General features: G+C 48.3%; 1 protein-coding gene across 1 annotated transcript in view; it reads left to right on the top strand.

Annotated features, from left to right (window-relative positions):
* Positions 1-16,842, top strand: part of BCAR3 (BCAR3 adaptor protein, NSP family member) — a 110,290-nt gene that overhangs the window by 37,434 nt on the left and 56,014 nt on the right. Inside the window, exon 3 of the mRNA XM_040998839.1 lies at positions 2,358-2,397. Coding sequence (XP_040854773.1) covers positions 2,358-2,397 — 40 coding nt within the window. The remainder of the gene's footprint in view (positions 1-2,357; positions 2,398-16,842) is intronic.

The raw sequence follows: 16,842 nt of genomic DNA, 5'->3' as shown, positions 1-16,842 counted from the left end.
TATTTGCAGAATTACAAACTGTTGCCTGCTCACTAAATTTTTATCATGAAAAACATCAATTTTTAACTGAAAGTATTTGTAAACATGATGGGTTTATTTCTATGTTAAATAAATATATATATATTTTTTAAAGATTTATTTTTATTACTTTCTCATTGGAAAGACGGATATACAGAGAGGAGAGACAGAGAGGAAGATCTTCCGTCCGATGATTCACTCCCCAAGTGAGCGCAACGGTCGATGCTATGCCGATCCAAAGCCAGGAGCCTCTTCCGGGTCTCCCACGCGGGTGCAGGGTCCCAAAGCTTTGGGCCGTCCTCGACTGCTTTCCCAGGCCACAGGCAGGGAGCTGGAAGGGAAGCAGGGGTTCTGGGATTAGAACCGGCACCCATATGGGATCCAGGGCATGCAAGGCGAGGACCTTAACCTCTTGCGCCACCGCGCCGGGCCCTAAATAAATATATTTTAAAATTCAGTTTTAATTCTAATATCAAAGTCAACAGATATAATTTTTTAAAAAAGATTTACTTATTTTGTACTGGAAAAGCAGATTTTACAGAGACAAGGAGAGACAGAGAGAAAGATCTTCATCCACTGGCTCACTCCGCAATTAGCTGCAATAGCCTAAGCTGAGCAGATCTGAAGCCAGGAGCCAGGAGCTCCTTCTGGATCTCCCACACAGGTTCAGGGTCCCAAGGCTTTGGGCTGGCATGGTAATCTCATGGCAAAAGTCCTCGCTTTGCATGTGCCAGGACCCTATATGGGCACCAGTTCATATCCAGATTTGTGGGGAGAGTTGGTGTTGTGATGTAGTGGGTAAAGCTGCTGTGTCGAGTGCCAAAAATCCATATGGCACTGTTTATGTCCTGGTTGCTCCACTTCGAATGCAGCTCCCCATTCATGTGCCTGGGAAAGCAGCAGAAGATGGCCTAAGTACACAACCCCTGCACCACGTGGGGAACCTTCCCGGATGATGTTCCCGGAAATCTGGCTCAGTGCTGGCTGTTGCAGTTATGTAGGGGAGAGAACCAGTTGATGGAGAGTCTCTCTCTTATTCTCTTATTCTCTTATTCTCTCTCTCTCTCTCTCTCTGACTTCCAAAATAAATAAACTTGGAAGGAAGGAAAGAAAGAAAGGTAGGGGGCCCGGCGCGGTGGCGCAAGTGGTTAAAGGTCCTCACCTTGCCGCCCGGGATCCCATATGGGCGCCGGTTCTAATCCCGGCAGCCCTGCTTCCCTTCCAGCTCCCTGCCTGTGGCCTGGAGAAGCAGCAGAGGACGGCCCAAAGCTTTGGGAACCTGCACCCGCGTGGGAGACCCGGAAGAGGCTCCTGGCTTCGGATCGGCATAGTATCGGCCCGTTGCGCTCACTTGGGGAGTGAATCATCGGACGGAAGATCTTCCTCTCTGTCTCTCCTCTCTGTATATCTGCCTTTCCAATGAAAAAATAATAAAAATAAATCTTTAAAAAAAAAAAGAAAGAAAGGTAGGTCTTGGGATCCTGAATAATTCAGAATTTTGAAGGAATCCTGAGTTATAAAAGTTTTTGAACCATCACTTAGATGGGACAAATGCATACTAGGACTCTGTACCCTTGCATTGATGTATGGGTGTATCTATGGAATATCATAAAAAGTACCTAAACTAGGATTATGAAGAAGATGAAAAGCAGCATTTTGATGGCTCTGATGTCTTTCTGTACTTGGAGGGCCAGTCTGCTGCTCAGGTAATTAAAAAATGTTAATGCAGCAGAAAACTGGCATTGTGAGAACTTGAAGGGAAGGCTGCCAACAGCCCTAAGTCATTAGCAGGTGGCTGCATGGATCTGCAGCCTGGCAACAGGGGGTAAAGCACTGACCCCAAAGGAGCCTTTAAAGGCTGGCAACCTGGGCACCAGGGATGTGGGAGGCTCACTGAGCTTCTCGCCCCATCCCACCCCGCAGCAGCAAGGCAGAATGTGCCTGGGGTTAAGACTTGGAAAGACTGATTCATAACTGTCTTCCAGTATCGTGCACCAGCTCACAAGTCTCATGGTTCTGCAGGGCACCTGTTTGGGCAAAACATTTGTTTGCACACAGAGGAGCATTTGGGTGTCTGATGGGTGCCCACCTCTATGTGTGTGTGTCATGCAGTCCTCAGTGAACTGGCAACCCTGACCGTGACTTGAGAGTCTCAGCCCTGAACTATAGAGTCAAGACAGCCAGTACCCTCAGAAAATGCCCCCTGCTGCTCTTATTCAGGGGAGGTAGCCGGAGTAGCCATCCACGTATGCCCTGTGGGTTGAGGGTGGACACATTTTCCTCAGAGTGAGAATGCAATGTTTGCGATTATTCTCATTACTTCTGTTTTCTCTTTTCAGGGATCCACAACTTTTGGACTCAACTCTGGAATATGTGAAGGTAGGAAACCAGGTTAACCTGTTGCTGGAACCCCGTGTCCTAGAGTTCTCGTCTTAAAGATACTGTTGCTAACTGGTGTTCAGCCAGGCTTTTGCAGAAAACTGTTTAGCATGTCTGAAACAACCTCCGGCAAACTTGGTAGAGGTCTCAGGTCATCCTCTGACAGGTCTGCAATCGCCCCCTCTTCCTTATCTGCCTCGCCTTCCTTTTCCTCTCACTCGGCCCAGATGTGTTTATAAAATCCTAGATCTAGAAAGAAGCGTCGTGTAGAGCATGTATAGCTATGTGGGCCAAGAGGCCCTGGGCTTGGTGGTGGCCTTTGGCTGCCAGGGTCCCCCCCGACCCCCTTGTGTCTCCCAGTAGTGTGTCATGGTGGGATAGCTGTCTGGAGACTCCAAAGTGTTCTAAAGATCCTTCTTCCTGTATTAGTTCTGGACTTGAAAGGGATGTGTCTGTGTCCTTCCTCCATGTATCACATTATTTTTTAATTTCTCATATGGCCCTTGGTGGCAGGGGTAAGGAAACAGGGCCATTCGGATATTTACTATGACATTCATGGACCACACAGAAGTGTCAGCTCAAAAATCAGCCTGTTATCAACTGATTGAATTTGCGGTTGTCTGGACAGAGCTGGGCCAACCAATGTCACAGCCTTTTGTGGCCTGTTGGCCAAGCGTACCCCACCCTGGGTAGAAGGATAAACTTGGAATTTGTTGGGCTAATGTGGGATGTCTTAATTTACCTCAATGGTGGGCACTAAAGATCTCTGTGGAAGCCTTTGATACACGGCCCAAGGGGACCCAGCTCAGGCACGTGGTGGCATTTCTCAAGACTTAGTGTCTTTTGGTGGTGAGTGCCATGGAGGGCTTTATGTCGGTGGCAGCTGGTGGTGCCTGGTGACTGGAAGGTGGCTGGAGATGAATCCGAGGAGCTTGGAGTTGTGTATAAAGTGGGATGCACTCTGGCGCCGTGACTTTGATTGGCAACTTTCCTACCATCTGTTGGTGCACACTTGCTCTTGGGCATTCAGCAAAGTCAAAATTTTATGTGATATTGCCTCATGAAGGGACCTTGTAGCAAGGTCATATTCCTGGAGGAAAATAAAAAAGAATCTAGATGTCAGATTTTTCTGGATTTCTTGTAACCCCAGGTCAGGAGAGGGCTATGTGTTCCATGCTGGAGTCTTAGCTGGGCAGTGGAGGCGGCCTGTGTGGCCAGGAGGCAGGTCTCCTTGCTGTCAGTAGCACCAGTCCCAGGGCTCTTTATGCCTTACCATGCAACTCCTCTCCGGAATCTTCTTAACCACCTTCACATGTTGGCGGTCCTGGGACTGCCTTCTGATTTGCTGGGTGTAGAGATGGGTGGGGACAAGACACCATGGCTGACCCCACAGCTACTAAAATGACAGAACTGCTCTGTGATGGCAGGAGGGAGCTGCTGAGGAGAGCAAGGGTCCAAAAGCTTTTGATTCTGCCTAGTTTGTATTCTGGACCCTTGGGACAGCCAAGGGTATGCATTGTTGCATGCAGCCAGGGTGCTAAAGGGGCCTGTGCTGGGCTGCATTGCCATGAGTTCTCCCCTTCGTGGGGATGGGGTTGGGCATAGGATTGGGCACAGATTGTGCAGTGGCTCAGGTCCTGCTAGGCCTCTCAGCTGCACCCAGGCTAGTATGACATTTGCATGTAATATGAAAATGAATTGCAGACCTCTCAGTGCCCAGGGATTTGGGGATCTTATTTTCCAATTTTTCTTTATTCTTCCTTTTGGCCCTGAGGATGTTTTATTTTTCCTTTTCCTTCTCCTTGTTCTTTATTTGTGCAGCTTTCTCCTCATAGTAGCTGGAAAGCATGATGATTTGGAAAGCCTGATTTTAACCATTGTGTGATATGACATCTTTTACTGAAATCAAAATTGAATGAGGGTCAGCATGTGGAGCAGCCAGTTAAGACACTGTGTGTGTCCCAGATGAGTACTGGTTCAAGTCCCTGCTGCTAGACTTATGATCCAGCTCTCTGCCAATGCACCTGAGAAAAACAGCAGCACCCCTGATGCTTGGACACCTGCACCCATGTGGGAGACTCGGTTGGAGTTCTTGGCCCCTGGCTTTGGTCTGGCCCAGCCATGGCTGTTGTGGCCGTTTAGGGAGTGAACTAGCAGACGAAGTCTCTCTTTCTTTCTCTGTGTGTCTGTATTTCTGTCTATGTAACTCTGCCCTTCAAATAAGTAAGTCTTAAACAAAAGGCAAAATTAGAAGGAGAAAGAGATCTACCATCCTTTAGTTTACTTCCCTACTGTACTGGCCACAATGGCCATGGCTGCTCCAGGCCAAAGCCAAGAGTCCTGGAACTCCCACCGGGTCTCCCACTTGGACGGCAGGGCCGAAACACTCCAGCCATCTTCCACTGATTTCCCAGGCATGATAGTAGGAAGCTGGACCAGAAGTGGAACAGTCAGAACTAGACCTGGTACTCACATGGGATGCTAGCATCACAGGTTGCAGTTTAACACACTGTACCATAATGCTGGCCCCATAACTCGGCCTTTCAAATAAATAAATAAATAAATCTGAAAAAGAAAAATAAAACCATTAATTCTCATTGCAAATGCAAGAAAACATTCCTTCTAGGTTGGAAAACAGAGGCCTCGGGGTGGCTCTGCTTTCTTTCTGCTGTTTACTATGTCATGAGTGACTTGGGTTAGTGGTGTGCAGCTCTGGAATTTTCTTCTGCGTACCTAGCATACCTTACTCTAGATAAAGCCAATGTTTTTTTTTTTTTTTTTTTTCTTCTAAGGAGGATATAGCTTTCAGAGGCAATCACCCTCAGTGCAGTAGTGGAGTTTTTTATCTTCTGAGCTGCTCTGTCTACTGACTCCCCGTGCTGGGCTATGCCGAATTTTTACTCCTCATTAAAATGTTTTCCCTCTGTGTGCAGTCCCTTGGGCCTGTGTCTGGCAGTTGCCTAGAAAACTTGGGGAGACCGATGCTCTGAATGTGAGCCATGTGCTGGCCAGTGAGTTCCAGCAGGTACTCCCCAAGTCCAGGGAGGAGAGCTGGCTGTAGCCTGATTCTAACAGGCCGCCTGGCCTTGGATTTTTTTTTTTTCCCAGCATATCCTCCACAAGTCCCATCTTCCCCACAACCAGAAAACCTGGAGTTGGGCAAATGTTCCTTCCAACTAAACATTTTTGGCATTCTCTAGAATTGTTATAGGTGGAGTGAAGTTTGTTTTTAGCAAGTCATAAGGTGTTCTTAATTATGCTGTCACTTAAATAAACCATCACTCTTGCTCATAAACTTGCTGCATAAGTAGTGTTTTATGGGGCTCAGAAATTAAGATCCAGGCCAGGACAGCTGGTCACTGCCCACCTGTGGAGTGGGAGCAGCCCCCCCCCTTTACGTCCCACGATGTGGCAATTTTTTGGTGATGTCCTCCGCTTTGGTACATACAAAACTTTTGTATTTTTACTCTTTCTTTTCATTTTCATTCTAGAGCTACTTGAAATTCCAGAAGTTGTCTCCCCCACAGTCCCCTGTGCTAGATTTACACATTTTGCTGGATTATTTATGTATTGATATTGGATTGTTTTCGTCCCCCATCTCTCGGTGTTTTAGACTGAAGCCTCGTCACTTTCAGAGTGGTGTCGTTCCTGTGGAAAGGAGTCTCTTCCCGCGAGTGACAGAGTGGATTTGTTTAGAAGTCAGGATTGAAAGGGGGGAAAGTTGGGTGCCTTGTCCTCCTTGTACATTTTGCATTGTAGAATGAATTGACTTTAAGAAGGATGAGCAGGAAAACCCAGCAATGCAGTGAAGGGGACCCAGGAGGCCTCTTTCCTTTTGTGCCAGAGCCTGGAGTAGGCAAGTGCTTTTCCCTGGCTTGGCCGTGAACAGCGTGCTGCTGCACAAAAGGCTGCTTTCCCTCTGGGGGAAGCCAGCTCGGAATGCAGTCTTTGTTCCTCCTGAAGGAATATCCTCTTTGTAGTCAGCCTCTTCAGCCCCGGTTAGACCCGGGAGCTCCCTGCAGGTTAGAAACAGAAAGAACAGGTGTGGAGTGGCTCTCAGAGCATGGAGCAGAGTTCCTGGACTCCTCTCGCAGTGGAGCGCTGATGGGATGGCGAGGAACGTGCCTTCCTGGGCCGCAGACATTACAGACTGTGCAAGGCTCAGATCTCAGCACGGCTGCTTCCTGCCGTGGCTAGCGATGAATTATTAGGTCACCCGGCAGACTCAAAGAGGAGTAATTATGCGCATTCCAGCACCAAGAATAAGCCGACTGGGCTGTCAGTGGGAGAGGGGGCTTCCCCTTTTGTGTTTAAGATGGCTGCAGCCATGGTCACGGTTAAATAGCTGTCTTTGAGGGGGAAAAAAAATCTTTTCTTCCAGTAGGAAAACAGGCCAGCCTGCTCTGAATTAGCCAGCTCACAGAGTCATGAGAGGGACTTAGGGAAACAATAGCATGCTCTACATCCCGTGAGATTTTCACAAGTTGCAGGGACCAAATAATGGCCCAACAGGCTGGCTCTGCAGGTTTTTGCCTGAGTGTGCACATCCGAAGGGCCAGCGCTTGTCCCCTGGGACCACGGGATCAAACGCTGCTGCCTGTGGTGAATGGGAAACAGCTCTGGTGGGCCTCGCTTCCAGAGGGAAGACAGGAGCTCCCAGTCAGCTTCTCCCCCCACTAGCCCCCAAAACAGCATTCCCTGCAAACGTTCTTGAGAGGTTTAGTGTTACGGCAACTTTTTAAAGTGTTGAGGCAGCGTGGGAAGACAGAATAGGCAAGGAGGACAGTCCATTCTCAGTGGGTCTGCAAAAAATGTGGTCATTGGTGAAAATGTCTGTTTTTCCCAGAAAGACCTGGGTCTGTGAAAAGTTGGGATGTGAGTGGCTGCAGTGACATGACCTGTCCCTGGCAAAAACTGGGAACAACCCAAAAGTCCTTCAACCAGTTGGTGGCAAACTGCTTTCCACCCCAATCATGGCCTATACTGTCCGTGGAGGGGGGCCAACTGTGTGTACCCAGAGTAACACAGAACGGACCTCAGATGCATTGAGCCGTGCCAGAAGAGACCTTCTCAGAAGGCCTTACCCCCTACCCTCGGATGGCATGCTGGGAGAGGCAAAACTCGGAGTGGTAGAAAATGAGGCAGTGGTTGAGAAAGGAGAAGGTAGGGAAAGAGATCAACAGCAAAAGGGAAATTGCAGGAACAGGGAAAAGAATATCTTGATGGTGGCATTAGTTGGCCAAGCCATTGTGGTCCCAATGAGGGTGACAGTTGTAGACTGTGGGAGACAACACTGCAAACCTTATGTTTTACTCCATAGTTACTGCCCCCTCAGAAGGGACATTTTCAGTCTGCTGATGGGAAGGAGAAAGTCCCGAGTGTGTAGATTTAGGTCTGTGCTGACTCATTCAAAGTGTGGGGGCAGTTCCACGGGGTTGTCCTTGCTGCCACATCAGGCCAGCTGGGAGTACAGTGTTATCAAGAGGCCGACCTAAGACAGCAGCAGGGGGCATGGAAAGAGAATATGGGGTCAGTGGACAGATCCTGTCAGGATTTCAGTTAGGGTTTCAGTGGGGCAGGGGAGGGAAATTCCAAGCTCCACACTGGAGCCTGACATTTACCCAAAAGGCACTGAGCACTTTCCGGAGGACAGGAGCTTTCTACTTGGAACTCAGATAACCGCGATGACATTCAATGAATTCATGAGTATTTAAGGATAACTTTAGCCCCAGAGTGTCACTCAAGGTCACCTCTGGCCCACCAGCTGTTTGTGTATGGTGCACAAGCTAAAAATGGATTTCATGCTTTAAAATGTTCTTTTTCTTAAATCAAGCACTGAATGACAATATCATGTAAAATTTAAACTTTGATGTGCCTATGTGAAGGTTTAGAGGAACACGGCCATGCCTGTGTCTCCATGGAGTGTCTGTGGCTCCTGTCCTGTTCTGGGTGGAGCAGCTGAGACAGTAGAGCCTTTTGACTTGGGAGAGGAGGGGGAGCACCCAACTTCCAGGCCACTACAAGGCCTGCAAAATCAGAATGTCTGGCACTGCTGAGGCAACCACAGGTGAGAAAAATTCAATCACTCTGGCAGGTTAAATTTTTAAGTTGATAATTTGGTATGGCTTGTGAATGATACTATAAATATGCAAATAGCCCTTAGACAAAAAAAGAAGAGTTCCCCACCCCTGCCAGAGACAGAGCTTGCTGAATGCTGAGCCTGCTGCAGGCTGCTTGCACCTGCTCCCTCCCACCCCCACCTCCGCCATCACTCTGAGGTGTAGCAGGCTCTCCACGGCACCCTCCCCATGCTGTTGGTCCAGGCTGCAGTCTTGCCTCACCATGGTCGCTTATATCTCGCCCTGATGGATGGCCGTGAGGCTTTATGCAAGCACTGTGATCTTGCACAATCACAGAGATAGCACAGTTGCGACACCACGCAGGCCTTGCATACACTTCGGCATCTCCTGGGCTCCAAACAACATCTCTTCTGCTGATCCAGTGGCTCTGGAATCTTCAGCAGCTCAGAAGGCTCAGCAATGTGGGTGCTACCACCCCGCCTGCCCCTGCCTGGGGCAGCTGCAGATGACTCTCCCAGTGCAGTCCCCAGGTAGGGGTGCTCACAAGCCAACCAGGCACAGAGCATTTCCCCCTGGGCCTTTCGAGGCAAAGTCAGTGCTGGAGCTGCCCTCCAGAGGTGCTCAGTGGAGCCTGGGCTGGCCACAGTGGAATGAGGCCAGGTTCGCTTTCTATGTGGATTTGCATACTAAACTACTCGCTTCAGCCTGGAAGCAGAGGCTCCGTTCTCTCCAGCTCAAAGAATAGGAGTCTTTGAGACTCCAGATAGTATGAGAGGTGAGTAAGAGACTAGACATCTAACAGGCAAGCAGGGACTGAAACTGTCGGGGCTAGAGTCGGGCATAGCAGGTTAGGTCATCATCTGTGACACAAGCATCCCATATGTGCAGCCGTTTGTGTCTTGCTTGTTTCACTTCCAACCTAGCTCCCTGCTAATGGTCTAGGCAAGCAACAGAAGATTACTGAAGTGTTTGGGCCTCTTCTAACTATGTGGGAGGCCTGGATGATGCTGCTGGCTTTGGCCTGGCCCAGCCTTTGCCATTGCAGCCGTCTGGGGAATGAATCAGTGGATGGAAGATCTCCTTCTCTCTTTGTCCCTACCCCCCCCCCCCCAACTAACTTTCAAATAAATAAATCCTAAAAAAACTTGACCTCACTCCATTGTGTAACTAGACTCCAGATCCAAGGTGACCTCTGATACGAGCCTTTTGCATTCTCTCCTGCCCTCGCCCCACTCACCTTGCTTCTCCATCTTGGGCATTCTTATGCTTGCCTTTGACCAGAAAGGTGCTGTTGAGACAGAGTGACGTCAGGATGCGACTAGGAGTTACCACTCCTAGCACTGTGACAGTGATATGATCTGGAAAAAAGGCTCTATAGATATAATCAAAGTGAGGTCAGACTACCCCCTTATAAGAAGGCATTTAAGGCACAGATCAGCCCATGGAGGAGGACCCCAGGTGACAAAAGAGACAAAGATTGGAGGGAAAAGTCTGCCAGGACAAGAATTGCCATTAACCTCCAGAGGCAGGGATGGGTCTTGTCCTGGAGCCTTCAGAGAGAGAGAGAATGAATGAATGAATGGCTCTGTCAATACTGGCTGGGCATTCCCACTCCCTCACTCAAAATCCAAAACTTTCTGAGCATTGACATGATATCAAAAGTGGAAAATTCCATATCCTCAAAGTGCTTCATGTACAAAATCATTTAAAATGTTGCATCAGATTTCCTCCAGGCTCTGTGTGTAACGTGTATGAAACATCAGTGAATTGCATGCTTGGACTTGGAGTCCATTCCCAAGGTAACTCATTATGTGCATGCAGATATTCCAGAATCTGAACAAATCCCAAACCTAAAAACACTTTTGATTCCGTTTCAGATAAGCGGTGTGTAACCAGTACATTCATTCTAGCCTCCAGATTGCCTGGGACGGGGGGAGAGAAGGGAGGGAGATATTTGTATTTTAAAGCCCCCAGACCTGTAGTGATTGGTTGTGACAGTCCTAGCAGACCCGTAGAGACCCAGAGCCTCATCTTGTCTCGGCAGTGGCGGGGTAGCCTCAGCGAGTGACTGCAGTTCCTTAGCAGGAAATGGGAGAATTGGGTTAATCGTGTGACATTCTTAGCATGCTGCTCAGCATGCAGCTAGCCCTCAGCAAGGACTGGTTTAGTAGCTTTTATGACTAGTACTGTGGCTCTCCATGTGACTGGTTCATTTCAGTTCGAGATTTCACTGTCCCAGAAAGACCTTCCATGGCTGCCCCAGGACAGGCAGCCTCTGTATCACTCACTCCTAGCTGTGTCCTCTCTTCACAGCTCTGGTTCACATTTTTGTTTGTTCCCTTTAAGAAAAAGCCTTCCACTCAATTGTGAATCCTGAGGGCCAGGGCTTTCCCCTGTCCTCTTAATGAATTTGTCATGGCTGATGGACCACGGGCAGCCAGATGAGGGAAGAGAGATTTGCTCCAGAGTTTGCTCCAGAGTGCTTTACATTTCACAAAACAAGTAACAGTGACAGCTGCCTGGAGTTTTCCAGAAAGTCTTCAGTGTTTCTATGTTGAGCTATCAAGGAGGGTCCCACCCTTAACCTCCATCTCCCTTCTGTTACCAGCCTGGTACAGGAGAAGCCCCATAATGTAATCGTTGTCACCTGAAATACACCTTGCTGAGGCAGAGGGACATGCTGTGTTTAGAATCATAACTCTGAAAGCATGAGTGGCTAATACCTGAGCTCTTGTTGTCCCCTGTAGGGTGGGTGTCTGGCCTAATGGCTAAGACACCAGTTGAGACGCTTGCTAGAGCCGCCCTGCAACACCTGGATTCAGTTCCTGTCTCCAGCGTTCCTACCCCTGGCAGACCCTAGGTAATGAATGACTCAAGCAGTTGGGTTTCTAGCCACTCATGTGGGAGGCCTGGGTTGAGCTCCTGGTTCCCAGCTTCACCTGGCCTAGTGCTGGCCATGAAAGACATTTTGGGGATGAACCAGAGGACCACTGTTTCTCATTCTCTTGATCTCAAAACAGTAGATAGAGAAACCCAATGAGTCATTTCAACACCCAGCAGAGGCTCTGACAGCTAGTTTACAACTGTTTGCTGTTATACTCTGCCCCCTAGTGGTCATGAAATATCGCACCCATGCGGCTTTTGACCACAATTAGATTTCTAAATACTCTGGCAGCTGTTGATATTAAAACGTCATAGGGGGCCATCACCTTACGTCAGCTTCAGAATGAAAGACTGTATGTGTTTACGCTCTGTAAAGAGGCAGGTGGTTTTCAGTGGCCTCCTAGGAGCCTGTACTTGAGTTGTGATTGGACGGCTGAAAAAACCAGCAGCTTTGCAGGAAGGATGCTGAGGGAGGTCTGGAGGGGAATGGGGAGATGTAGGCAGGCAGGAGCACACCAGCACATTCCACTGGGGTGAGGGGGACCGTGTGTGCCCAGGTTAGCCGGAGCAGAAGAGGTGGCTTAGTGTCGCAGTTGATGTCCCACATTTCTTGACTGAATACAAAGTGAAGAAGCTCCAAGTACCCTTGGACTTTTCTGAGAAGATGGTTGGATTGTAAACAAGAAGCCTGAGTTTCGAAAAAAAATTCTCTTTTATTGACTGGTGGAATGCCGGAATAATATATAAGCACATATTACAACCCTCCCCTCCCACCCATGGGGCAGCTTTCCATGCTAAGCAAGCATGTGGATTGGGCTTCTCCTTTTGAGTGGCTATCCAGTATTCCATTGTGTGAAATTCAGTGTCATTGAACTGAGTCTCTATCAATTTTAGGGTTTTTCTAAGAGTCTCCTGTGAAGAAAGAGTTTAGCAACTAGTACGGAGTCAGTTAATAAACACAGATTTTACACGAATACAGGGGCTATGGCTGCCATCCAGGGGACAAGATGTCCCTGTCCCCCAGCCTGGGTTTTAGCTTTCAGAGGGTGGGAGCCAGGGGAAGGCAATCAGATGGCCAGCCACGTCCATTATGCCATCCGGGGCTGACAACCATGCAGGAAAGAGTTGCAGGAATGCTAGGATGAAGAGGGTGTTGATTTAGGTAGGGTAGAAACCAGGAAGGCCTCACGAGGACAATGGTTTTAGGGGGTGGAGTGGCCCACAGTCACCTGTGGCATCCAAAGGGATGAAGGAGGAGTAAAGAGCAAAGGGCAGGTCCTGGAGCCTGGAATTGAGGCTGATGTCAGAGCAGCAGAGGCCAGCATGGGCAGTGAGGTGGATGGGGTGGAGTGTGCAGGGGGTTCCTGAGTATTGGGTGAGGACTTTGGAGTTTTACCCAGTGACATGGGAAGGTGTTTCAAGTTTGCTCTGGTGCCTGTGTTGTCAGTGGATTGCTGGGAACGAGGGTGGAAGTGGGGGAGGCAATTGTGTTCACCCAGATGAGAAAATGCAGGAGTTTGGTCCTGTGGCTGCAGGGGAATGGCGAGGAGAGGGTTTCTGAGATGCTGCTGTGCAGCTGAGGCGGCAGCAGCCCTTCCCCACCCTGGGGCGGAAGGAGAACCACGTGGTGCTGGCTGCTGCCAACTGAGATGACTGGGTGTGCATTTGTACAAGAATTGCCCAAGATAAAATCTAAGGAGTAGAGTGATGGGAGGTCAGGGGATAGCTGAGATTAAGACTTCCTGGCACCTCAGAGGGATTCTGTTTTTGTTTTTGACATTCCTCACAGCTTTCAAATCGGCTCTCATAGTGTTTTTATGATATCATGACTTATCAAAACACACACATCTCTCTCGGCATACTTCAGTCTGCAGAAATGATGCTAAAAATTTGTGACCCAACATGCCATAAAACAAATCGCTTAAATACCTTAGAGGACAAGAATGAAACCCTTTGGTCTGACGATTGCTTTGCATTGTTAAAAATTAATTGAAGAGCCTAACAGCTTTTCTTATGTGCATTATAGCTATTCGTACTCATACTAGAAATTAAAATGGGAACATTTTGGAATGCTTATCCGGTTCAGTTTTATTTCATGAACACTTTATGTTCATGGTTTTATTCATTTAAAGTAATAATAAAGCCATTACATATGTAAATATAAATAGTATATTATGAAAAACACACTTTCTAAGACGAAACAAAATGTAACCAAAAGATGGAGGTTTGCATTTTTGCAGATCTCTCTCCTGGCTGGCTAACCAGCACATTAGTATTCAGTCTGTGGGTCTATGTTGTTGAACTGAACGCAGAAGAAAATCTTGCCTCACATACAAAAATACTTCAGAAAGTTCGTGCATGAATGGAATTAAAAGGCATACTTATTTTGGTGCAAAAAAAAAAAAAACAGTGAGATCTGTGCAGTTTTTTCCTTGCATTGTTTCTGAGGATCTCTCATAGATGAGTAGTTTTGAAAAGGAGAAATATGTTAATAACCCTCTCAGATAAGTATGGATATTTTTGCACTAAGTAGTATGTTAACGAGTTGCAGTTTCCTAGAAGTTCATTTGTGAGCTGAGTAGTTGGCACTGAGGTTAACAGGCTGCCTGGGGAATTCCTTGGGACATCCTGTGTCAGAGTGCCAGGTTCAAGTCCTGGCTTGGCTCCCTATTGCAGGCTTCCTGCTCAGGTCCACCATTGGGGGCATCCAGTGATGACTGAGGCACATGGACCCTTCGGCCTATGTGGGAGCCCTGAGTGGAGTTCCTAGCTTCATCCCAGACCAGCACCAACTGTTGGGGAGATTCAGGGAGTGAACCAAAGGATGTAAGAAAGAAGCCTTTAGCATGTTTGTTGTTGTACATAATTTGAAACCATATCAGCTAACTTTTATTTTTACTGCTCTTTTAAAATCCATTGTTTTATTTTGCTTTTTGAGAGAGTCATTTTTACCCATGCATGATTTTGAGCCACCCTACAATAGACATCTGCAAAATACTGGGCAGCTGATTGACATAGATCTTCCGATGTTAACACACCTTTCACCCTGCAATATCAAAAACTCACATTCATTCATCTCACCAACTGACTGCCGCAGAAAGGTCATTCCAGGATTGTGAAGTTGTCAGACTCATGGTAGGTGGATGCAAGTTTTCTGAAATTCTGATTTTCACTGAGTGGATCAGATTTTCTCACTGGCAGCAGATCTTGTCAGTGGTTTCCTCAAGGTCAGGGGCTCACATTTCAGATAACGGCTCCCACAGGCACACTCCTGTCTGCGTTACCGTGGTGGAGTGGTGTTTCCCGAACAGCAGTGGATTAAGCTCACGGGTGAGACACACAGCTGCTGCTCCTGCAGGGGTGGGGACTGATCGTGTATGTCCCGTGCTGTCACATGCTACCCGTCCTTGCTCACAGACATCCTTGTGGGCCAGCAGCTTCATCAAGGGAGTGATTCTCCCTGCCCCCTCCAGGACTGTTTAGGTAGTGTGGGTTGCTTGTCTTCAGGTTCTCCTGGTCTCTGACAGGTGCAGGGTGCTCTTTCTGCACTGCTTGCTGCCAAGGCACCTGTAGTGTTAGCCAGCTTTGTTCTTGCACCATCAGTGATGTCAGCCCAAACAAAAGAGCAAGCCAAGGTCTCTGGGTTGCTGTGAAAGAGTTTCAACCTTTAGGATGCCCTGGAAGACCTCTGTGAGCCTGTGGGCCGTCCTCAGAGCTCGGTCCACCAAGGAGATCCCTTGCTGCTTAATGGGCCTTAAAATTGCAAAAACTCACCCTGCTGCCTGTTGATCTAAATCCAGGGATTTTTCTTCCCCTATACATGTCTTTTTGTTTTGTTTTGTTTTTAAGATTTATTAGAAAGGTAAATTTAGAAAGAGATATGTCTTTCATCTGCTGGTCCATCCCCCAAATGGCTGCAATGGCCAGAGCTAAGCTGATCCAAAGGCGGGAGCCGGGAGCTTTCTCTGGGCTTCCCACGTGGGTGTAGGGTTCCAAGCACTTTGGCCATCCTCTGCTGCTTTTCCAGGCTATTAGCAGAGAGCTGAATTAGAAGTGGAACAGCTGGGTCTTGAACTTGTGCCCATATGGAATGCCAGCACCAGCAGGCAGAGGCTGGCATACTGTGCCACCATGACAACCCTGCTCTCTGTTCTTAAATTCACCTTGCCCATCAATACATTTGAAGAACTGGATTACTGATATAAAATTAGCAAAAAAAGAAAAAACAGTGAGAGACTGTTGTGGATATGTGAGTTCTCAATGACCCTGTTCCTCACCAATGAGTGCACAGGAAAACCCCAGTCTATTCTGACGCTGTGCATTGTAACCAAGCTGGTGCTCGCTGTCTACTGCAAGGAGGCTGGGCCTGTGCACCTGCTGTTCTGTTCTCCTTGTTCCCTGTGTAAGCCCAGAGTGTGGGGAGGCTGATGGCCGAGATGCTCTGCCTGCATGTAAACATGGCAGTGGTGAGGCAGGGCCTCAGAAGGGATGGATGGACTTGGGAAGAGCTGAAAGCAAGCTTCTCCCCGGCTCCCCTGAGCTGCAGTTCATTGCTGCTGTTCCACCATGTTCACTCACTGCGCACCCAGTGCAGCCTTCCTGGCCAGCCTCCTTCCTGTCCTTTGTGTGAATGAAGATGAGGCTGGATCAGGCCCTGGAGTGAGGGCAGGCTGGGTGGCCCTCGGAGGGCCATTTCCCTTCATGGCCGGGCTCTCTCCAGATGGCATCTAATTGTGCTGTGAATGACGTCAGTGTGGGGCTGCAAGAACCTGCTCTGCCAGGCCATTTCCCATCGTTATTAGCCTGTGGAGGAGAGCTCCCTCTATAAAGCCCCCATTCACATGCTCAAAAGAGCTTTTTGTGCAGAAGAAATGATAAAGCTGATGGGCTGTTTCCTGTGACCCCCAGCTCCAGTTGGTTGGATGCTGAGTTGTTTTTTTTTTTCCCTTTGGCCCAGGTGGGTGTTACTCAGTCCCAGGGGGTACTCTGTGTGGTCCAGCAAGAGTCTGTACTAGCCCAGTCTCCTGCCTCTTGTCTGCTTGTGGTCTTTACTGGGAAGAGCCCTGGGCAGAAATCGAGTCCTCTGATCTCTTGGTCTCAGCTGTACATGGGCAGGGCACAGGTGGGTGGGCTGGGAATAGTATGTTCCAGGAACCCTTCCCAGGTAGGGCATAGTCTGGAGGAGGGGGATGACTCTTCTTGGGCTAATGCAGGAGCCATTCCTTCCTGTTTTCAGGATCAGAAACATAGAAGACTGTACTTATAAGAACCTCTGCCCATTCTGGATACAGGTACAAAATGTTGGCACATGAATTGCTAGGTTTTTTTTAAAAAAAAAAAACTTTTCAAAGATTTATTACGCATTTATTTGAAAGGCAGAGTTTCAGAGAAAGGAGGAGAGGGAGGAACTTCCATCTACTGGTCCACTCCCCAGATGATCACACGGGCAGGGCTGGGCCAGGCCAAAGCCAGGAGCCCAGAG

Source organism: Ochotona curzoniae, unplaced genomic scaffold (assembly GCF_017591425.1).
Source record: "Ochotona curzoniae isolate NIBS_2020 unplaced genomic scaffold, NIBS_Ocur_1.0 scaffold_1037, whole genome shotgun sequence".
Classification (NCBI taxonomy): Eukaryota; Metazoa; Chordata; class Mammalia; order Lagomorpha; family Ochotonidae; genus Ochotona; species Ochotona curzoniae.
The sequence above is the reverse complement of the archived record's forward strand: the minus strand, read 5'-3'. Positions and strand labels throughout refer to the sequence as shown.